The sequence below is a fragment of the Apiospora hydei genome (assembly GCF_038363865.1).
Source record: "Apiospora hydei strain CBS 114990 chromosome Unknown utg000009l_segment0_segment0, whole genome shotgun sequence".
NCBI lineage: Eukaryota > Fungi > Ascomycota > Sordariomycetes > Amphisphaeriales > Apiosporaceae > Apiospora > Apiospora hydei.
The window spans coordinates 3,169,030-3,194,027 of NW_027117368.1; the positions used below are offsets into that span (position 1 = coordinate 3,169,030).

The window sequence follows — 24,998 nt, forward strand, 5'->3', positions numbered from 1 at the left end:
TTCGTGGCCGTTAAAAATTCAAAGGCGGTAGCGACTTTTTATTTACGATTTAGTATATTTATCGAAGTGTTTAATTTAGTTTAAATTTATTTCGTTATCGGTTTATTTATTAGAAATCGGTTTAATTATTTAATTGCCCGGTAAGCTATTTTCGTGCGACTAGTTCGCGAGGTAATATTAATTTTAAACAATTAAAAAAAGCGGAATGCATTAGTTTTACGAATTAATATATTTAATAGCCGTCGATTATTCCCGATTATTAAGCTAAACCGATTTCGCTTTCCTACGCCGATTAGCGCGTATTACGACGAGTATTAACCCGATTATACCTATTATAAAGCCGGTCTCGTCGAAATTCTATATGTTTTATCGACGATACCGTATTTAGCTTTAATATTAATAACTAGGTTAAACTAGCCGGAAATAACTTTCGGATTTTTACAAAAAGCCCTTTAATAATCGTACCGACGGTTCATTCTAGTTTTAAGGTCCGGGTTACGGTCGATAAAGCGCTTAGCCTAGTGCTTACCGACGCGGTCGCCGCCGCGCGACGCGATAAGGAGATTAGCTATATTTTCTACACTAGCCATCTTTAGAGCCATCTTTTAAATATTTAAATTAATTATATATTTACGAAGCACCTCTTTTTAATCGTATTTAATTTATACTTTAAATATCGGATTTCGCGTCGTACAGTTCGGCCGTAAAGTCGGTCGCTAAGGGTGAATAATAAGACGACGTAGTGTTTCGCTGTAACTCTTTAATTAATTTAAGTTAAACCGTTTCGTAACGCTTAAATTATTAAAGTTATCCGCTTTTTTTAAAATAAATAAAACATTATAGTTATAAAGTTATTACGCGTTAAAGTTTAATTAAATAAGTCGATAATAAAAGTGTTCGACTTAATAATATATCCGACTTAATAGTAAACTACGTTACGTTATAATTAAAATTTAATACTTAAAAAATTAAAAAGCTATATCGATATAATAAAAGTCTTTTAAAAAGTTTTTATTTAATATTTTAAAACTATTTAACCTTTATAAAAAAAGTTTTTAATTAAAAATAAAAACGAGGGCTAAATAATTAAAACTATAACGAGAAATAAATAATAATAACGGTTACGTTTTAACTTATGAAAAAAGTAATAAGCCTTTAAAATATTATAAAAGTTAATTTACGAAAATATATTATTTAATATATTAAAACTTAAACGAACTAATATTTATTAAACTTAATATATTTAAAAAAATACCGTAACGTGGTTTACTATTTAATAAATTATATTACTTAATAGATTACTTTCTCGGCTAATTATATTAATTAAACTTTGACGCGTTTTATTTTTATAATAATAATATTTAATTTATATTAAGAAAATTAAATCGTTTTAACGATTTAAGCGACGCGAAATCTTATAAATCGTATTAGTTAACGGGCTACTGCGAAAGCCTTTTAAGTCCTATAAACTTTTATAAGTAACCGACTTCACGGCCAAACCCCACGACGTAAAAGCGAACTCGAACGACGGAAATTAAATTTAATTAAAAAGGAAGTGCTTCGTAATTATATAATTAATCTAGATACCCGAGGAATGCCTTTTAATATCGCTAATATAGAAGATATGGCTAATATTTTTACCGCGTCGCGTAGCGGCGACTACGTCGGTAAGTACTAAGTTAAGCGCTTTATCGACCGTAACTCGGACTTTAAGACTTAAATAAATCGTCGATACGATTATTAAAGAGCCTTTTACGAGGATCCGAAAGTTATTTCCGGATGGTTTACGCTGGTTACGAATATTAAGGCTAAATATGGCATCGTTAATAAGGATATATAGAATTTCGACGAAACCGGCTTTATAATAAGCATAATCGGGTTAATACTCGTGGTAACACGCGCCGATCGGCGTGGGAAGGCGAAGCCGATCCAGCCTGGCAATCGGGAATAGGCAACGGCCATTAAATGCATCAATTCGCAAAGCTAATGCATCCCGCCGTTTCTAATTGTTTAAAGCTAATATTACCTCGTAAACTAGTCGCGCGAAAGCGATTTACCGGGCGATTAAGTAATTAAACTAACTATTAATAATTAAATAAATAACGAAACAGGCTTAAACTAAATTAAATACTTTAATAAATATATTAATTCGTAAATTAAAGGTCGCTACCGCTTCTTAATTCTCGACGGCTACGAGAGCTATATTTTAGCCGAATTCGAAGCATACTATTAAGATAATAATATTATTACTATTAATATACCTCCCTATTTATCGCACTTACTTTAACCTCTTAATATAGCACTTTATTCGGTTTTAAAGCGTATTTATTTAAAGGAAATCGAGCTGTTTATTAAAGCCTCGATAAATTATATTACGAAGCTCGAGTTTTATATCGTTTTTAAGGCCGCGTATTTCGCTATTTTTACGAGAAATAATATTAAATCCGGATTTAACGTTTTTAATTTAGTTTTTTATAATCCCGACGAGGTAAATAATAAATAAAATATATATTTCTAGACGTTTATATTTATTTTATTTTATTTAAAGACGGCTAATATTTACGATTTTTAAACGCCGTTTAACGTTTAATAAATAATTACGTATTTTATTTATATTAAAAAAGGGTGTTTACTTATTAAAAAGCTCTTTGATACCGATTTTAAATACGGTAAATTAAATAGCGAAGAGTATAATTAAAATAGCTTATAAAATAACCCTTATACGCGATAGGATATATATATTAAGGAGGTTATTTAGTACTTTTTAAGCGCCGGAGAGCTAAAAAATCGCGAGTCCAGCTTAGAAGAGCCCTTACAATTAAAGAATTTTAATAGCTACAGAACGAAAAGGCAAAAGGGAAGCGTTTAGCGCTCGATGAAGGTGAAAATAGGGGTTCGTCGAAGCGGAGGGCGACCGGTGGAAAGCGCTGTAGTATTTACGGCGAGACAGGTTATAATACGCGAATATGTAAAAAGGATATAAAATTAAGCGAAAAATCGAATAGCGAGTAATTTTGATAAATTTTAAGCGTTATAACTAAATTAATTTATATAAAAAACTAAAAAAAATAAAAAAATATACGTCGTTAAGTGATATACGTCGCGTAGTAATAAACCACATTATATATTTTAAAAAAGGCTAATTTAACCTTTTTTAAAGCGCCGGAAAGCTAAAAAATCACAAGTTTAGCTTAGAATAGCCTTTACGATTAAGGAATCTCGAAGGCTGTAAGACAAGAAGAGAAAAAGAAAGCGGCTAACGATTAATAAAAGTGAGAATAATAGTTTATCGAAAAGGCGCGCGACGAGCGGCAGGCGCTGTAGGATCTACGGCGAGACAGGCTATAATACGCGAATATATAAAAAATATAAAATCGCGTAACGAATTAGATGATGAATAAATTTAATTAATTTAAAACGTTATAATTAAAATAGCTTTTATAAAAGTATTAAAAAATAATAAAGGTAAACTATTTAATAATACGGGTTACTTAATAATAAACTACGTTAATTTTATTATTATTATATAACGTAGTTTACTATTAAATGAGCTATATTATTAAGCGGGCCACTTTTTTTAGTTTCCGATATACTTAAACTTTAGCACGTAATATCTCTATAACCACAATATCGATTTAATTTAAAGAAAATAAAATTGTTTTAATAATTTAAGCGACGCGAAATCCGATAAATCCTTTAAGCGAATAAGCTACTACGAAAATATACGACGTTACTTAAGCTACTTTAAATTATTAAATTAATAGGGGAATTTTATAACGCGAAATCTAATACTTATAAAATAAATTAAATTTAATAAAAAAAAGATACTTTATAATTATATAATTAATTTAAATACTCGAGAAATACCTCTTAATTTTAATATTATAAAAGATATAGCTAATCTTTTTACCGCGTCGCGCGGCGGCGACCGCGTCGGTAAGCACTAGGTTAAACGCTTTATTAATCGGAACCCGGACTTTAAAACTCGAATAAATTGTCGATACGATTATTAAAAAGCTTTTTATAAAAATTTAAATATTATTTCCGGCTAATTTAAACTAGTCGCGAATATTAAGGCGAAATACGATATCCTTAACGAAACTATTTTTAATTTCGACGAGACCGGCTTTATAATAAGTATAATCGGGATAACACTCGTCGTAACACGCGCCGATCGGCGTAGAAAGGCGAAATCGGTCCAGCTTAATAATTAGGAATAATTAACGGCTATTAAATATATTAATTCCTAAAGCTAGTATATCCCACCGTTTATAATCGTTTAAGGCTAATATTATTTTACTAATTAAGTTCGCGAATACGATTTACCGGGCGACTAAATAATTAAACCGACTTTTAACGGCTAGACCGATAACGAGATAGGCCTAGATTAAATTAAGTATTTCGATAAATATATTAAGTCACGAACGAAAGGACGCTGTTACTTTTTAATCCTTAACGGCTATAAAAGCTAAATTTCAGCGTAGTTCGAAATATATTACAAAAATAACAATATTATTACGTTTAATATGCCTCTTTATTTTTTTTTACTTTTTTAACTATTAAATATAGCATTTTATTCGCCGTTAAAGCGCGCGTATTCGAAGGAAATCGAGCTATTTATTAAGGCGTCGATAAATTATATTACGAAGTTAAAGTTTTTTATTACTTTTAAAGGTACGTATTTTACTATTTTTACGGAAAATAACATTAAATTTAAATTTAACGTATTTAGTTAAATACTTTATAACCCGGATAAAGTAATTAATGGACTAAATATGCGTCTTTAAACGCTTATATTTAACCCGTCGCGTTTAGGGACGGCTAATATTTATAACCTTTAAACGCCGTTTAATTTTTAATAAACGATTAAATACTTTATTTTTATTAAAAATAAAGTTTCTATTTATTAAAAAAAGCTCCCCGACGTTAATTTTAAATACTATAGATTAAATAATAAAATGTATGAATAAAATAGCCCATAAAATAACCTTTATACGCGATCGAATATATATATTAAAAGAGGTTAATTTAATACTTTCGAAGCGCCGAAGAGCTAAAAAATCACGTGTTTAGCTTTAAAGGGTTTTTATTATATAGGAATTATAAAAATTATAAAACGAAAAAGTAAAAAAGAAGCGTCGAGCAACTAATAAAAGTAAAACAGGGGGTTCGTTAAAACGGAGGGCGACCGGTGAAAAACGTTACGGTATCTGCGGCGAGATGGGTTATAATGCACGAATATGTGAAAAGGACGTAGAATTAAGTAGCGATTCCGATAGCGAGTAGTTTTAATTAATTTAAAGCGTTATAGTTAAATGAACTTATATAAAAGTGGTAAAGTATAGAAAGAGTAGCCCGTATAATAATATAGCCCGCTTAATAGTAAACCACGTTAAACGATTTTATAATATTAATAGAACTTATAAAAAAATATCGATATTAAAACAAATTAAATTTTAAATATAAACCGTTATTTTATCGAAATTATTAGTATTTATACTGATTAATTATGTAAATTTACTTAAAACGGAAAATAATAAACCGTAAACCGTTTTTTACGCGAAAGTTTTATATATAATAAATATATTTATTTCGTTAAACTCTTTAAAAACTATAACTTTTATTAATAATATCGATAAATAAATTATTTTAAAATAAGATATAAAAATTAAAAGAATAATCAACTTATTTAATAAAAAGTATAATTAAATAATTAAAAAATAAATTAATATAACGTGGTTTATTATTACGCGACGTATATAACTTAACGACGCACTTTTTTCACCTTTCGACTTTTTTATATAAATTAATTTAATTATAATGTTTAAAATTAATTAAAACTATTCGCTATTCGATTCCTCGCTTAATTTTATATCTTTTTTATATGTTCGCGTATTGTGACTTGTTTCGCCGTAAATACCATAACGTTTTCCACCGGTCGCCCTCCGTTTTAACGAACTTCTATTTTTACCTTTATCGGGCCCTGAACGTTTCCTTTTTACCTTTTCGTCCTATAGCTGCTAAGATTCCTTAATAATAAGGGCTTCTCTAAGCTGGACTCGCGATTTTTTAGTTTTTCGGCGCTTAGAAAATGCTAAATTAGCCTCTTTTTATATATGTATTCTATTACGTATAACGTGGTTTATTACCGAGTCGCCTATATTACTAAGTCGCTTACTTTTCTACTCGACTTATTTTATTAAACTTTAATACGTAATAATTTTATAATTATAATGTTTAATTTATTTTTAAAAAGAGCGAATTATTTTAATAATTTAAGCAACGCGAAACCCTTTTAACCGTTTAAATTAAAGGCACGTTACCGTTACGTATAACGTTTTATACGAAACTTTACGCGACTAAATATACGGCCGAACTTTATAACGCGATACCCGAAATTTATAATATAAATTAAATCTAATTAAAAAAAAAGTGTTTCGTAATTATATAATCGATCTAAATACCCGAGGGATACCTCCCAATATTAATATTGTGGGAAATATGGCCAATCTCTTTACCGCGTCGCGCGGCGGCGAACGCGTCGGTAAGCACTAGGTCAGGCGTTTTATTGACCGGAACCCGGACCTTAAAACCCGAATAAACCGTCGGTACGATTACTAGAGGGCTTTTTATAAAGATTTAAACGTTATTTCCGGTTAATTTAGGCTAGTTGCGAATATTAAAGCTAAATACAATATCGTTAACGAGGATATATAGAATTTCGACGAGACCGGCTTTATAATAAATATAATCGGGTTAATTTTCGTCGTAATACGCGCTAATCGGCGTGGGAAAGCGAAATCGGTCTAGCTTAGTAATTAGGAATAATCGACGGCGATTAAATGTATTAATTCGTAAAATTAATATATTCCGCCGTTTTTAATCGTTTAGAGCTAATATTACCTCGCGAACTAGTCGCGCGAATACGATTTACTAAGCGATTAAATAATTAAACCGATTTTTAATAGTTAGACTAATAATAAAATAAGCCTAGATTAAATTAAACACTTCGATAAGCATACTAGATCGTAAACGAAGGGTCGCTACCGCCTTTTAATTCTCGACGGCTACGAGAGCTATATTTCGGCCGAATTCGAAGTATACTATTAAAATAACGACATTATTATTATTAATATACCTCCCTATTTATCGCACTTATTTTAACCTCTTGATATAGTATTTTATTCGCCTTTAAAGCGTGTTTATTCGAAAGAAATCGAGCTATTTATTAAAGCCTCGATAAATTATATTACGAAGCTCGAGTTCTTTATCGCGTTTAAAGCTATATATTTCGCTATTTTTACGGAAATTAATATTAAATTTAAATTTAGCGTATCCGGTTTAGTATTTTATAACCCGAACGAGGTAATTAATAAATTAAATATGCGTCTCCGGACGTTTATATTTAACTCGTCGCGTTCGGGAACGACTAGTATTTACGACCTTTAAACGTTATTTAATTTATAATAAACGACTAAGCATTTTATTTATATTAAAAAACGGGTTTTTATTTATTAAGAAAGCTCTCCGACGTCGATTTTAAATATAATAAATTAAATAACGAAAAATATATATATAATCGTGTATAAAATAACTCTTATAAAAGATCGGATACGTACTTTAAAAGAGGCTAATTTAGCCTTTTCGAAGCGCCGGAGAGCTAAAAAATCGCGAGTCCAGCTTAAAAGAGCCTTTACTATTTAAGAATCTCAAGCGCTACAGGACGAGAAAGCAAAAGGGAAGCGTTTAGCGACCGGCGAAGGCGAAAATAGGGGTTCGTCGAAGCGGCGCGCGACGGGCGGCAGGCGCTATAGTATTTGCGGCGAAACAGGTTATAATACGCGAACATATAAAAAGGATATAAAATTAAATAACGATTTCGATAACGAGTAGTTTTAATTAATTTAATATATTATAATTAAATTAATTTATATAAAAATATCGAAAAGTAATAAAAATAGGCGATTTAATAATATAGGCGACTCGGTAATAAACCACGTTATGGGTTATTTTATAGGTTATTTTAATTATACTTTTCGCTATTTAGTCTACCGTAATTAAAATCGGTGTCGGAGAGCTTTTTTAATAAGTAAACACCTTTTTTTAATATAAGTAAAATACTTAGTTATTTATTAAAGGTTAAACGGCGTTTAAAGGTCGTAAGTATTAACTATTCTTAAACGAGATAAATTAAATATAGGCGTTCGGAAACGTATATTTAACTTATTAATCACCTCGTCGGGATTATAAGGGATTAAATTAAAAGCGTTAAATCCGGATTTAATATTATTTTTCGTAAAAATAGCGAAATACGCGGCTTTAAAAGCGATAAAAAACTTAAGCTTTATAATGTGATTTATCGAAGCCTTAATAAACAGCTCGATTTTTTTAAATAAGTACGCTTTAAAGCCGAATAAAATATTATATCGAATAATTAAAATAAGTGAAATAAATAGGGAGGCATACTGAGTGTAATAATATTATTATTTTAGTAGTATACCTCGAATTCGGCCGAAATATAGCTCTTATAACTATCGATAATTAAGAGGCGGTAGGAATTTTTCGTTTACGTTTTAATATAATTATCGAAATGCTTAATTTAATTTAAGCCTATTTCGTTATTAATTTAACTATTAAAAATCGGCTTGATTATTTAGTCGCCCGGTAAATCGGTTTCGTGGGACCAGTTCGCGAGGTAATATTAGCCTTAAACGATTAAAAACGGCGGAATGCACTAGCCTTACGAATTAATATATTTAATTATTATTACTTATTCTTAATTATTAAACTAAATTAACTTCGCTTTTTTACGCAGCTCGGCGCGTGTTACGACGAGTGTTAACCCGATTATGCCTATTATAAAGCCGGTTTTATCGAAATTTTAAATATCTTCGTCGACGATCCCGTATTTCGCTTTTATATTCGCGACTAACGTAAACTAGCCGAAAATAACTTTAAAATTTTCGCAAAAGCCCTTTAATAATCGTACCGACGATTTATTTTAATTTTTAAGTCCGGGTTACGGTCGATAAAGCGCCTAACCTAGTGCTTACCAACGCGGTCGCCGCCGCGCGACGCGGTAAAGAGATTAGCTATATCTTATACACCAGCGAGATCGGGAAGCATCCCTCGGATATCTAGATTAATTATATGTTTACGAAGTACCTCTTTTTTAATTAAATCTAGTTTACGTCGTTTCGGTCGGATTTCGCATTTGAAAATTCGGCCGTAAATTCGATAGCGTAAAGTTAATTCGGCTATATTATAAACTTTTATTATTACTTTTTAACTTATTTAATTCGGTCCGTTTCGTATCGCTTAAATTATTAAAACTATCCGATCTTTTTAGGATTAATTAAGCATTATAATTATAAAAGTATTACGCGTTAAAGTTTAATTATATTAAAATTAAATTTAAGTGCGTCGCTAAGTAATATACGTCGCGTAGTAATAAACCACGTTAATTAAAATAATAGTTATATTAAATTAAATAAAAGCTTTTAATAAAAATAATAATAATTTATATTAATTATAAAGAATTCAATTTATTAAAAAAGCTTTCATTATATTTAATTTAAAAGGTTAAATAATAAATAAAATATAACTTGTTTTCTAAAATAATAAATTAAATTCGAATAATAAAATATTGTAGATAAAAGTAAAGAAACTTAAAGATATTTTATTAATAAAAATAAAACACGAAATCTTTATAATAACGATAAATCAATCGTTTATATAGTAAACTATAGATATATATAGAAAGTATAGCGAATTATAAATTAATAAATATATTCTTAAGATAATAAAAAAATACAATAACGATTAATTTTATTTAAAAGATAATAATTATTAAATAAAGCCTTTGATATTATGTATAAAATAAATTGATTTAAATAAATAAAACAATTAACGTTTTTTAAATACCGCGTTTTTATTATTATACTATATCGTTAATAAAAAATATAAAAGATAAGTAATTATTAATTATTAATTTATTAACTTAATAAGTATCATTATATTAGTTTTTAGAGTTATAAACAGTATGCTTAAATTAAAATAGTTTTAGAAAGCTACTTTATTTCACTATTTATTATAACGTATAATTATATTATATTAATAAATTATAATACAAATTATAAGTTATATTTATATAGTTTAAAATTTTATATGTCTCCTTAATAAGATAAAATAATGGTTTACGTATTATATATTTCTAAATATTTAATTTTATATATTATAATCAATTATTTTTTATACTATTTTATTACGTTATTTTTTATTATATTTGTCGATAACCTTTTATATTTCAAGCTTTATTGATTAAGCTTTTGTCGATTTTTTAATATAAGGGGTTTAAATAGCTTAACATATTATTAAATACCGATTTTTAATTAAAGGTTCCCGGGTTTAATTAATACGCTTTTAATTTATTTATAAATATTAACGGTAAAAAATAAAGTTTTATTAAAAAAGCGCTTTTTAGCTTTATATTAATATTATAATTAAACTTATTTATACTCGATAAATTTAAAAAGGGTTATTGTATAGTTATATTTAATATTATAATAGTTTTTATATATTAAAGCTTAATGAATTTATATCGCCGCGTATTTTTATTATAAATTTATCAATTTTATCGTCGATTTTTACGATTCGTAGTTTTATTTCTTTTTAATAGTTTTTTATAGTTGCGTTACTTATTATTATACGTAGTTAATTTAATTCGGTTTTAATTAATGTTTATTTCTTTAATTATAATATTTTCTTATATTATAATTAAAATTTCAAATATTATTAGTTTATCGTTAAGAATTAATAATCGGATTACTTTGTTTTATTTAATTCTTACTTAATTATAATAATCACGTCGTTTTTTATAATAGTATTTATAATATTATGTAGTATTATATTAAATATTACCGTTAATATTATAACTTTTAAGCGTTTACTTATATCGCTTATATTTCACGTTATTAAAAAACTAAGTGTTTATACCGGTTTTATTTTTTGTATTTTATAATTAATATGTTAATAAGCGTGGTATGCTTTTTAAGCTAACTTTTATTATTTAATAAGGATTAATAAATTTCGGAATTTATAACGTAATTTACTATTAAGTCGAATATATTATTAAGTCGGATACTTTTATTACCGACCTATTTAATTAAACTTTAACGGGTAATAACTTTATAATTATAACGCTTTATTTATTTTAAAAAGAGCGGATAACCTTAGTAATTTAAGCGTTACAAAACGGTTTAACCCGAATTAATTAAAGAGCTACGGCGAAACACTACGTCGTCTCATTATTTACCCTTAGCGACCGACTGCACGGCCGAACCGCACGACGCGAAATCCGATACTTAAAGCATAAATTAAATACGATTAAAAAAGAGGTACTTTATAAATATATAATTAATTTAAATACTCGAAAAATACTTTTAAAAATGGTTAGTGTAGAAAATATAGCTAATCTCTTTATCGCGTCGCGCGGCGGCGACCGCGTTGATAAACACTAGGCCAGGCGCTTTATCGACCGTAACCCAGACCTTAAGACTAAAATAAACCGTCGGTACGACTATTAAAAAGCTTTTTATAAAAATCCGAAGGTTATTTTCGGCTGGTTTAGCCTAATTATTAATATTAAAGCTAAATACGGCATCGTCGACGAGGACATGTAAAATTTCGACGAAACCGGTTTTATAATAAATATAATCGAGTTAATACTTATCGTAATACGCGCTAATTAGCGTGGGAAAATAAAATCGGTCCAGATTAATAATCAAGAATAATTAACGGCTATTAAATATATTAATTCGTAAAGCTAATATATTCCGCTTTTCTTAATTATTTAAAGTTAATATTACTTCGTGAACTAATCGCGCGAAAATAGTTTACCGGGCGATTAAATAATTAAACCGATTTTTAATAAATAAACCGATAACGAAATAAGTTTAGATTAAATTAAACACTTCGATAAATATATTAAATCGTAAATAGAAGGTCGCTACCGCCTCCTAATTCTTAACGGCTACGAGAACTATATTTCGGCCGAATTCGAGGCATACTACTAAAATAATAATATTATTACTATTAATATACCTCCTTATTTATCGCACCTACTTTAATCTCTCGATATAGCACTTTATTCGCCTTTAAAACGTGTTTATTCGAAAGAAATCAAGCTATTTATTAAGGTTTCGATAAACTATATTACAAAGTTTAAGTTTTTTATCGCGTTTAAAGCCGCATATTTTACTATTTTTACGGAAGTTAATATTAAATTTAGATTTAGCGTATCCGGTTTAATACTTTATTATCCGGACAAAATAATAAATAAACTAAATATATAACTTCGAACGCCTATATTAAAATAGTCGCAACCCGGGATTTTAAGCACATATAACCTTTAAACGCCGTTTAACCCGTAATAAACGACTAAATATTTTACTTATATTAAAAAAAGGGTATTTACCTATTAAGAAAGTTTTTTAACGTTAATTTTAAATATAATAAATTAAATAGCGAAGGGTATAACCCGAATAGCCTATAAGGTGACTATATTAAAAAATTAGGTCCGCACTTTTTAAAATGCTAATTTAGCCTTTTCGAAGCGCCGGAAAGCTAAAAAATTACGAGTTTAGCTTAGAGGAGCCTTTATTATTAAGGAATTTTAAACGCTACAGGACGAGAAAGTAAAGAGAAAGCGTTTACCGACCGGCGAAAGCGAAAATGGTAGCTCGTCGAAACGACGCGCGACGGGCGGTAGACGCTGTGGCAACTGCGGCGCAACCGGTTACAATGCGCGAATGTGTAAGAAGGATATAAAATTAAGTAGCGAATCGGATAGCGAGTAATTTTAATTAATTTAAAGCGTTATAGTTAAATAAATTTATATAAAAGTGTCGAGATATAAAAAAAGTATTCGACTTAATAATATATCCGACTTAATGGTAAACCACGTTAATATATTTTTATTATAATAGTTTTAATTTAAAAAGTTTAAACTAATTATACTTAATAGTTTATTAATTAATTATAGTATTTTACTAAACCTTTTCGTAATTTAACCGTTTAATTTTATAATTTTAATATTAAATGGGTAAAATAACATAAGGTTTTTAAAATTCGACGGGGTTTTATAGTTTTTATAATTAAATATTTTATTAATACGTTTTAATTAATTTCGTACGCGACGATAAATCTCTACGTCCGAAATTTAATCGTATAACTTTAAATTTTAAATTAATTGTTAAATAATATTTTTTAAGTTATAATATTTTTTAATTAAGTATTTTTAAAATACTTTAATTTATAACGCTTTTAAAACTTTATAGTAATAAATGAAAATATTATCGCTTATACTTATATATTATATATTTAAAATTTTATGTTCATAACTATTTATTAAGTTTATTTTTATAACAAATTTATATTTCAAAATCGCTGTTATTACAAAAACTATTAAGTCTTATGGTTTTCAATTACTATTTAATAATTAATAATTCTTTTTTTTATTAATTCGAATAATTCGAATTCTTTGAACCGATTATTATTTAAATAGGCTTCTGTTAATTTTTTATTAGGAAATATAATTATTTTTAACCGATTATTATTATTATTTTATTATTTTATTAAAATAATTCCCGATTATTATTTTATCGTAATAATACGTTTATTTGACCATAATCGCTTAATTTATTATCGTTTAATTTTTTTAAATTATTATAACTTTTATTAAATTTTATTTTTTAAATTAATTTATTTTTTCAAATTATTATCGAAATCTATAAATATATATTTTACGTTAGGATTCAGTTTTTATAATAATTATATTAATGTAAATAACGAAAATAATACAATTATATTTTCGATTTTAATTAAATTTATTACAATTCTTTCAATTTATTATATTAAAAATACTTAATTAATTAATTCAAAAAAATGTTTTCAAAAGAACTACCGCTACTTGTTTTCGTTTATAAAATTTGCGATTTTTTATATAATATTGGGTTTTTAATTTTTTAATATCTATACCGATTATTACGAAATTCGTGTTAATTATTATTTATTAGTTTTTATCCATTTAAATTAATCTATATAGTTATTCTATTTTATATTTAATTATATACCGTTAATTATAAACTTAATATTAAATTTTATAAATATTAAATATATTAAATTTATTTTATTTTATTCTTTTTATTAATAACGAATTAATAATAAATTCATAATTATTTTAATTAAGCTTTAAATTTGGTTAAAGGTTACGTTAATTATTATTAATTATATTTTTTATACTTTATTAATTAAAATATCGTTAATATATTTTAATAACTACGTAACGTGGTTTACTAATAAGCGGGACATATTATATACCGGGATACTTTTCCGACCGACTATACCTCTTAAACTTTAACACGTTTTAACTTCATAACTATAATACCTAATCCTTTATTAAAAAAACAAATCGATTTAACGATTTAAACGACGCGAAACCCCGTAAAGTATATTAATTAAAGAGCTACTACGAAAGCCTTTAATATCCCACGAACTTCTCTAAACTACCGACTCCACAGCCGACCTTTACAACGCGAAATCGGACACTTTCGACGAAAATTAAATCCGATTAAAAAAGAGGTGCTTCGTAATTATATAATTAATCTAAATACCCGAAGAATGCCTCCCAATATAGCTAATGTAGAAAATATAGCCAATCTCTTCACCGCGTCGCGCGGCGGCGAACGCGTCGGCAAGCACTGGGTCAAGCGATTTATTAACCGCAACCTAGACCTTAAAACTAAAATGAATCGTTAATACGATTACTAAAGGGCCCTTTACGAGGATTCGAACGTTATTTCCGGCTGGTTTAAGCTAATCGCGAATATTAAGGCTAAATACGGCATTATTAATAAAAATATGTATAATTTTAATAAGACCGGCTTTATAATAAATATAATCGGGTTAACCCTCGTCGTAACACGCGCCGATCGGCGTGGGAAGGCGAAATCGGTCCAGCCTAGTAATCGGGAATAGTCGACGGCGATTAAATGTATTAATTCGCAAAGCTGGTACATCCCGCCGTTCTTAATCGTTTAGGGCTAATATTACCTAGCGAACTAAGCTATCGAATACGACTTACCGGGTAACTAAGTAATTAAACCGACTTCGAATAACTAAATAAATAATAAAATAAACCTAGACTAAATTAAGCATTTCGATAAATATACTAAGTCGCGAACGAAAGGTTTATATCGCTTTTTAATCCTTAACGGCCACGAAAGCTATATTTCGGCCGAATTCGAAATATACTATAAAAACAACGGTATTATTATATTTAGTATACCTCTTCACTTTTTTTATTTACTTTAACTATTAAATATAATACTTTATTCGCCCTTAAAGCGCGCGTATTTAAAAGAAATCGAGCTATTTATTAAAACCTTAATTAACTATATTACGAAGCTCGAGTTCTTTATCGCGTTTAAGGCCGCGTATTTTACTGTTTTTATAAAAGCTAATATTAAATTTAAATTTAACGTATCTAATTTAATACCTTATAACCTTAACGAGGTAATTAATAAACTAAATATACGTCTCTAAATACCTACATTTAGCCCGTCGCGTCTAGGGACGGCCAGTACCTACGACCCTTAAACGCCGTCCAACCCCTAATAAATAACTAAGCACTCTTTTTTATTAAAAAAAAGGTGTCTACCTATTAAAAAAGCTCCTCAACGTTAATTTTAAAAGCGGTAAACTAAATAATAAAAAGTATATATATAATCGTGCATAAAATAATTTTTATAAAGGATTAAATACGTATATTACAAAAGGCTAATTTAACCCTTTCGAAGCGCCGAAGAGCTAAAAAGTCGCGAGTTCAGCTTAAAGGAACACTTACGATTAAGAAACCTCGAAGGCTGCAGGACGAGAAAGCAAAAGGGAAGCGGCCAGCGACTAATAAAGACGAAAATAGTGGTTTATCCAAGAGGCGCGCAACGGGCGGCAGGCGCTATAGGATTTGCGGCGAGACAGGCCATAATGCGCGAACATATAAAAAGGATATAAAATCGAATAGCGAATCGGATAGCGAGTAAATTTAATTAATAAAGCGCGTTATAATTAAATAAACCTATATAAAAATGTCGAAAAGTGAAAAAGTGTCCCGGTATATAATATATCCCGTTTACTAGTAAACCACGTTAATTCTTTTTAGTGTATTATTTACTTTATTAAATTAAAAATTAGTTTTATTAACGTGGTTTATTATTAAGTGGTCCGTATTATTAAGTGGTTTACCCTTACTATTTCTCGACCTTTATTAAACTTTAACGCGTAATAACTTTATAACTATAATGCCTAATTTAATTTAAGAAGACTAGATTAGTTTAGCTATTTAAGCGACACGAAAGCCTTTAAATCTATTAAGTAAAAGAGATATTATAAAAGTATACGACGTTCTTAGAATTATTTTACGTTACCGAATTTACGGCCGAACCTTACGACGCGATATTCGATATTTACGGTATAAATTAAATGCGAATAAAGAGGAGGTGTTTCGTAAGTATATAATTAATTTAGATATTCGCGGGATGTTTTTTAAGATCGCTGGTATAAAAGATATGGCTAATTTTTTTACCGCGTTGCGCGGCGGCGAACGCGTCGGTAAGCACTGGGTTAAGCGATTTATTAACCGTAATTTAGACTTTAAAATTAAAATAAATCGTCGATACGATTATTAAAGGGCTTTTTACGAGGATTTAAACGTTATTTTCGGCTAGTTTAAGCTAATTGCGAATATAAAGGCTAAATACGATATTTTAAACGAAAACATATAGAATTTCGACGAGACCGGCTTTATAATAAGCATAATTAAATTAACCCTCGTCGTAATACGCGCCGATCGGCGTGGGAAGGCGAAGTCGGTCTAGCCTGGTAATCGGGAATAATTAACGGCGATTAAATGCATTAATTCGTAAAGCTAGTGCATCCCGCCGTTCTTAATCGTTTAGGGTTAATATTACCTGGCGAACTAGGCTACCGAATGCGATTTATCGGGTAACTAGGTAATTAAACCGATTTCGAATGGTTAAATAAATAATAAAATAGGCCTAAATTAAATTAAGCACTTCGATAAATATACTAAGTCGCGAACGAAGTGTTTATATCGCCTTTTAATTCTCAACGGCTACGAGAGCTATATTTCGGCCGAATTCGAGGTATACTATAAAAATAACGGTATTATTACGCTTAATATGCCTCCTTACTTTTTTTATTTATTTTAGCCATTAAATATAGCACTTTATTCGCTTTTAAAGCGCGCGTATTCGAAAGAAATCGAGTTATTTATTAAAACCTCGATTAATTATATTACGAAGCTCGAGTTTTTTATCGCGTTTAAAGCCGCGTATTTTACTGTTTTTATAAAAATTAATATTAAATTTAGATTTAACGTATCTAGTTTAATACCTTATAACCTTAACGAGGTAATTAATAAGCTAAATATACGTCTCCGGACATTTATACTTAGCCCGTCGCGTTTAGGGACGGCTAGCACTTATAACCCTTAAACGCCGTTTAATCTTTAATAAATAACTAAGCACTCCTTTTTTATTAAAAGGAGGGTGTCTACTTATTAAAAAAGCTCCTTAACGTTAATTTTAAAAACGGTGGATTAAATAACGAAAAGTATAACGTGGTTTATTATTAAATCGGATATATTATTAAATCGGACACTTTTTTTATATCTCGATATTTCTATATAAATTTATTTAATTATAACGCTTTAAATTAATTAAAATTATTCGCTATCCGATTCGCTACTTAATTTTATATTTTTTTTACACGTTCGCGTATTATAACCGGTTTCGCCGTAATTGCCACAGCGTCTACCGCCCGTCGCGCGTCGTTTCGACGAGCTACTATTTTCGCTTTCGCCGGTCGGTGGACGCTTCCCTTTTACCTTTTCGTCTTGTAACGCTTAAAATTCCTTAATAGTAAGGGCTCCTCCAAGCTGGATTCGTGATTTTTTAGCTTTCCGGCGTTTCGAAAAGGCTAAATTAGCATTTTAAAGGGTGCGGACCTAATCTTTTAATATAGTTACTTTGTGGGCTATTCGGGTTATACCCTTCGCTATTTAGTTTACCGCATTTAAAATTAGCGTTAAAAAACTTCTTTAATAAGTAAACACCCTCCTTTTAATATAAGTAGAGTGCCTAGTCGTTTATTACGGGTTAAACGGCGTCTAGGGGTTATACGTACTTAGAATCCCGGGTCGCGACTGCTTCGGTATAAGCGTCCGAAGTTACATATCCAGCTTATTTATCACTTCGTCCGGATAGTAAGGTACTAAGCCGAATACGCTAAATCTAAATTTAATATTAACTTCTGTAAAAATAGTAAAATATACGGCCTTAAACGCGATAAAAAACTTAAGCTTTATAATATAATTTATCGAGGCTTTAATAAATAACTCGATTTCCTTCGAATAAGCACGTTTTAAGGGTAAATAAAGTACTATATCGAGAGGTTAAAACAAGTGCGATAAATAAAGAGGTATATTAATAGTAATAATATTATTATTTTAATAGTATACCTCGAATTCGGCCGAAATATAGCTCTCGTGGCCGTCGAAAATTAAAAAGCGGTAGCGACCTTTCATTTACGATCTGGTATATTTATCGAAATACTTAATCTAGTTTAAACTTATCTCGTTATCGGTCCATCCATTAGAAATCGGTTTAATCACCTAATCGCCCGGTAAGCCACTCTCGCGCGACCAGTTCGCGAAGTAATATTAACCCTAAACGATTAAAAAAGGCGGAATGCACCAGCTTTACGAATTAATACATTTAATAGCCGTCGACCATTCCTAATTACCAGGCTGGACCGACTTCGCCTTCCCACGCTAATTAACGCGTATTACGACGAATATTAACCCGATTATACCTATTATAAAGCCGGTTTCGTCGAAATTCCACATATCCTCGTTAATAATACTATATTTAGCCTTAATATTAATAACTAGGCTAAACCAACCGGAAATAACCTTTAAATTTTTACAAAAAATCTTTTAATAGTCGTACCGACGGTTTATTTTAATCTTAAAGTCCGGGTTACGGTCGATAAAGCGCCTGGCCCAGTGCTTACCGACGCGGTCGCCGCCGCGCGACGCGATAAGGAGATTAGCCATATTTTTTACACTAGCTATTTTTAAAAGTATCCCTCGGGTATCTAAATTAATTATATACTTATAAAGCACCTTTTTTTTTAATCGTATTTAATTTATATTTTAAGTATCGAATTTCGCGTTATACGGTTCGGCCGTAAAATCGGTCGTTAAAGGTAAATAATAAAACGACGTAGTATTTCGCCGTAGCTTTTTAATTAATTCGGGTTAAACCGTTTCGTAACGTTTAAATTATTAAAGTTATCCGCTTTTTTTAAAATAAATAAAATATTATAGTTATAAAATTATTACGCGTTAAAGTTTAATTAGGTAGGTCGGTAATAAAAATATCCGACTTAATAATATATTCGACTTAATAGTAAACCACGTTATATATAATCGTATATAAAATAATTTTTATAAAAAATTAAATATATATATTATAAGAGGCTAATTTAGCCTTTTCGAAGCGCCGGAGAGCTAAAAAATCGCGAGTCTAGCTTGGAGGAGCTTTTATAATTAAGGAATCTCGAAGGCTATAAGACGAGAAGGTAAAAGGGAAGCGGCCAGCGATTAATAAAGGCGAAAATAATAGTTTATCGAAGAGGCGCGCGACGGGCGGCAGGCGCTGTGAAATCTACGGCGAAATAGGCTATAATGCGCGAATATGTAAAAAGGATATAAAATCGAGTAGCGAATTAAATAGCGAGTGAATTTAATTAATAAAGCGCGTTATAATTAAATAAACCTATATAGAAATGTCGAAAAATAGAAAAAGTGTCTCGATATATAATATATCCCGCTTATTAGTAAACCACGTTATATTAAAAGAGGTTAATTTAGTATTTTTTAAGCGCCGAAGAGCTAAAAAGTCGCGAGTCCAGTTTAAAGGAGCCTTTACTATTAAAGAATCTCAGTAGCTATAGGACGAGAAGGTAAAAGGGAAGCGTTCAGCGCCCGATAAAAGTGAAAATAGGGGGTTCGTCGAAACGGAGGGCGACCGGTGAAAGGCGCTGTAATATTTGCGGCGAAACAGGTCACAATGCGCGAATATGTAAAAAGGATATAAAATTAAGCAAGAAATCGAATAGCGAGTAGTTTTAATTAATTTTAAACGTTATAATTAAATTAATTTATATAAAAAGGTCGAAAAGTAAAAAAAGTGCGTCGCTAAGTAATATACGTCGCGTAGTGGTAAACCACGTTACGTTAAATTTAAATTTAATATTATTTTTCGTAAAAACAGTAAAATAAGTAGCTTTAAAGGCGATAAAAAACTCTAGCTTTATAATATAATTTATTAACGCCTTAATAAACAGCTCGATTTCTTTCGAATACGCGCGCTTTAAAGGCGAATAAAGTACTATATTAAGAAATTAAAGTAAGTGCGATAAATAAAGAGGTATATTAATAGTAATAATATCGTTATCTTAGTAATATACTTCGAATTCGGCTAAAATATAGCTCTTATAACCGTCGAAAATTAAGAGGTAATAGTAACCTTTTGTTCGTAATTTAATATACTTATTAAAGTATTTAATTTAATCTAAGCTTATTTTATTATCGATTTAGCTATTAAAAATTAGTTTAATTACTTAATCGCCCGGTAAATCGCATTCGCGCGATTAATTCGCGAAATAATATTAACTTTAAACGATTAAAAACGGCGGGATATATTAGCTTTATAAATTAATATATTTAATAGCCGTCGACTATTCCCGATTACTAGGCTGGACCGATTTCGCCTTCCTACGCCGATCGGCGCGTATTACGACGAGTATTAACCCGATTATACTTATTATAAAGCCGGTCTCGTTGAAATTCTATATATTTTCGTTTAAAATACCGTATTTAGCCTTTATATTCACGACTAGCGCGTACTAGCCGAAAATAACACCTATATTTTTATAAAAAGCCCTTTAATAATCGTATTAACGGTTTATTCGAGTTTTAAAGTCCGGGTTCTAATCGATAAAGCGCTTAACCTAGTGCTTACTGACGCGGTAAAAAAATTAACTATATCTCCCACAATATTAATATTAAGAGGCATCCTTCGGGTATTTAAATCGATTATATAATTACGAAGCACCTCTTTTTTAATTAAATTTAATTTATATTATAAATTTCGGGTATCGCGTCGTGGAGTTTAACCGTTTATTCGATCGCGTAAAGTTTTATATAAAACATCGTACGTAGCGGTAGCGTACCTTTAACTTAAACGGTTTAAAGGGTTTCGCGTTACTTAAATTATTAAAACAATTCGCTCTTCTTAAAATAAATTAAGTATTATAATTATAAAATTATTACGTATTAAAATTTAATAAAATAAGTCGAGTAGAAAAGTGGGCGACTTAGTAATATAGGCGACTCGGTGGTAAACCACGTTAATCTCGTACCTCATTTATAATTTTTTAATAATAAAAATATAATAAAAAAAGTTTTTTTTATAAAAACCTTAAAAAATATACGCGGGAATATATTAACTAGTTAACGTTTAATTTTTAAGTCCGTAAAAGAGTATTATAATACATTACTTCCTCTTTAAACTCCTCCCGCGATCTAAGAGCCCAAGATCCCACCAACCTTCCACGAAACCCCAAATTGTTTTGCGGTCTTTCGCCCCTTGCGCCACTGCGTGGACATTTGGATGTGATGACGTGTGTGCTGCTTCGCGGGGACTCAGATGTTCCATATCTTCGACATCGTTGGTCTTGCGCACTTTACGGCCAAGGAACACTTTGCTTATAGGAATACCCAAAGCATCGCGAGGGCTGGCCGGTAACCACCTCCGAGGCGATTTCGGAGAAGCACTTAAAGGGGTCGGCGTTATCGGCGTGAAGCCATTGTCGTCGTCCTCTTTAGCTTGCCCCCTGGTCTGCCCTGGCGGAAACAAGCCTCGCGTCTGGATTTTGGTTGGACCGCGCTTGTGGATGATGGGGATGTAGTCCTCTGTTGGTGAGTTCGTATGAGGAGGTGCGAGGCCGGCAGGTGATTCAGGGATGGGCGGCATCGCGACATTGCTCTGCTTTACAGTCAGGGAACGGCCCCGACTGGCATTGCGGGTATGGACGATCGTCGAAGGGGCAGGTACAGGATCGATATCCCCGTCGATGGACCGAAAGATGGGTGCCCGCTGGGCAGCTTGGGGCGCTGCGGGGGATTGGTGTACCAAGGTAGGATGAGAAGCCGGACCAGCATGCCGAATAGTGCCGGTCCCGAGGCTGCGAGAAGGGGAAAGAATCGGGCTGGGAGGCCCAGGTGGCCCCCGAACAGCTCGACTGAATGTTGGCGGCGGCGGCGGCGGCGGCGGCACGAATTCGAATGTCACACCCTTTTCTCTGTAGCCAGCTACTTCCCTTCCCCTTGATCCAACAACCCCGCGAACGCCCGCGCACCCCTAGCCTTCAATGTCCTTGGGAGGAGCAGCCACGGTAGCCTTAACTCGGCGCCAGAGACCGACGCAGACAATGGCACTGAAGCCAAAGAGCACACACAGCGCGATACTCAGGCCCCAGACGGCCTTGATCTCGTAGCAGTGCGGCTGGTCGATGGCAACAAAGGCGAAGTAGTTGACGACCTTGGACAAGACATTGCGGTAGGCAATCCCCTGAGTTTGTGTGCTGGCAACATATGTGACACTGGCGGCTAGAGAGGATGAGGATGAGGAACTTTCCGGAAGCACCTCGCACGTCAGCATCGACAGGGGCTTGCCGACGGTGATGGCTACGACGATGGTGGCGACCATCAGAGCGAAATCCAGCCCGGCGGAGATGAGGAGCGGGGAGCAGGCCGTCATAGTACAGAATGTAGGAGATGGCAACATATAGGGCGGCAATGCTAGACTGCTGCGTGTTAGTCGGCGTTGTCTCGCGCCTGGCGTATTGGCTGGCCGGAAGGGTGTTGACTTACCACCACCAATGTCCCGACGAGAACGTCGGGGGCATCGCGACGGGCGGATACGATCTCACTGATAAAGTTGGCCGTCAGACCTACGACGGCCACGAGCGAGACGAGTTGGAGTCCGCGGAAGGCGGTGAAGGTGACGCCGAGGGCGCCGAGCTGGGGAGCCTGGAAGCGCATCCTGAGGGGAATCGGCTTCTCGAAGTCGGTGATGAGCGAGAGTCGGGGACGAGGCTGGTTGAGCTTGAGGGCGGTACGCAGGGGGAAGTGCGGCCGCGGCTTGGGGATGGCAGCTGTCGGGAGCAGTGGGGACGAAATATTGAACGAGGGACGGTGCTAGACCGTGGGCAAGGCTATGGCAAGCGAAGGTTCAGGGGGCTTCGAAAAGGGCGACGGAGAACAGACAGATCTACTGTGTGTTGATAGAGGGGGATGAGGGAAAACCAGAGACCATGTATGTAAGTATGAATGTGTGTGTTGTATGATAGGAAAACGCTCCTGGGAGACTGAGACCGAGACCGAGACCGAGACCGAGACCGAGACAGAGGAAAGACAGAGGAAGAACAGGTAGGAAAAGACTCGAAAGGAAAGTCGTGAGAGATGATGCTGATGATGGAAGGATTGCTTGATGAGAGAACAAAACCCATCTCCTTGGACGGGGGCGACCTCGACTCCCTATATGTACTTGCTGCCGCGCTTCTCCCGCCTAGACCCCGGACTCGACCCAGACCTAGAGCGCATCCTCGCCGCGCCTACCCAAAACAACGAGCCGCCCTCTGTCGCGCTGCTATTTTGGACATGAGCGGAGCGGAGCTGAGCTAGTCGATCGATCATCATGCCGAGTTGGTGTTGATCTGGATGATGATCGTGGGAGGCTGTTGCAGTTGGCGCCGGCGTGGGCCAATCAGAGCCGCCGCCTGGCACCGCGCTTAGTAGTCGGCTACGACCCTGGCAAGCCGGACGCCTCCCCGGCTGCCCCATAGAAATATACCAACACACCAGTATCCTTGCTGCCGGCAGAGGGGCCAATAAGAGTAGCCGCTGCCCGTATCGTCGTCTCGACAGGCGCGCCGAGCCTCGTGATCGCACAGATCTGGTTGGCTCCCGGCGGTTGTCCCTTGACTTCATCTAGAGTGTTGACTTACGTGTAGACGCGGCCCGCGGACGGGTCAAGGCAGCAGCCCTGCCAACCTGCGTAGTGCCGTTCTCTGCATGCGAGATTGCGACGGATGAGGCGGAGTAGGTGCGCCGGCCTGATGAACCGGCCCTTCATCTCACAAAATTCATGCTTCTTCTGCGTATGCGGCTGAGGACGACACCACCTATCCCAACGTCCCACAACCTCACGAATCACGCTGTCTAGATTGAGAGAGAGAGGCCCTCGCAAGAGACAAAACAAACAAACAAGGCAGTTTTGTTTCTACGCCTAGACGCCTATCTTAAAGGACAGTACGGTATCCATCAAACATACATCTTCACCGGCATTTACGTCATCACCTGGTCAGTATACCAGCGATCCCTCTACCAGCCTTCATCCCATCTAACCCCCAGCCGCAAGACGCCTTCTACCGGCACTGTCACCTCTGCTCTGTCGCACGCCCGAGGAAACATCTCCTGCCACCTCGTGCTGGCCTAACCCAGCAGATCATCAAACCCACTGCCGCCCGCACCGGTGCTTGAGTTAGCAGCCCCCGAAGTCGGCTGCGCTGGCTTGGGTGTGCTTGCCGCAGGCGCTCCCCAAAGCGATGCACTGGTCTTTTCTTTGGCCAGCTCGCCCAGCTTGGGCCCCGACGCGGGCGTCTGGGACTTCTTGACGTTGCCCCGGCAGCACCCCATAGGTTGGCGAACGGATCACCGCCCGCAGCAGGCTTGGCTGACGGAGTGGCCGCCGGCTTGTTGAACGCTGACATGCCTGTAGCGGCAGGTG

General features: G+C 33.2%; 4 protein-coding genes across 4 annotated transcripts; all 4 read right to left on the bottom strand.

Annotated features, from left to right (window-relative positions):
- Positions 1-21,701: 21,701 nt before the first annotated feature.
- Positions 21,702-22,181, bottom strand: PG997_012743 (uncharacterized protein; the record flags this gene model as incomplete). Its single annotated transcript, XM_066817057.1, has 1 exon — positions 21,702-22,181. One exon carries the CDS (start codon positions 22,179-22,181, stop codon positions 21,702-21,704), a length of 480 nt encoding a protein of 159 aa, XP_066662749.1.
- Positions 22,182-22,568: 387 nt separating this feature from the next.
- On the bottom strand, positions 22,569-22,967 carry PG997_012744 (uncharacterized protein; the record flags this gene model as incomplete). Its single annotated transcript, XM_066817058.1, has 1 exon — positions 22,569-22,967. The coding sequence occupies one exon, from the start codon at positions 22,965-22,967 to the stop codon at positions 22,569-22,571; it is 399 nt and encodes a 132-aa protein (XP_066662750.1).
- Positions 22,968-23,023: 56 nt separating this feature from the next.
- On the bottom strand, positions 23,024-23,251 carry PG997_012745 (uncharacterized protein; the record flags this gene model as incomplete). The annotated part of the gene is made up of 2 exons (XM_066817059.1): positions 23,024-23,056; positions 23,081-23,251. 2 exons carry the CDS (start codon positions 23,249-23,251, stop codon positions 23,024-23,026), a joined length of 204 nt encoding a protein of 67 aa, XP_066662751.1.
- Positions 23,252-24,703: 1,452 nt separating this feature from the next.
- On the bottom strand, positions 24,704-24,907 carry PG997_012746 (uncharacterized protein; the record flags this gene model as incomplete). The annotated part of the gene is made up of 1 exon (XM_066817060.1): positions 24,704-24,907. The coding sequence occupies one exon, from the start codon at positions 24,905-24,907 to the stop codon at positions 24,704-24,706; it is 204 nt and encodes a 67-aa protein (XP_066662752.1).
- Positions 24,908-24,998: the final 91 nt, after the last annotated feature.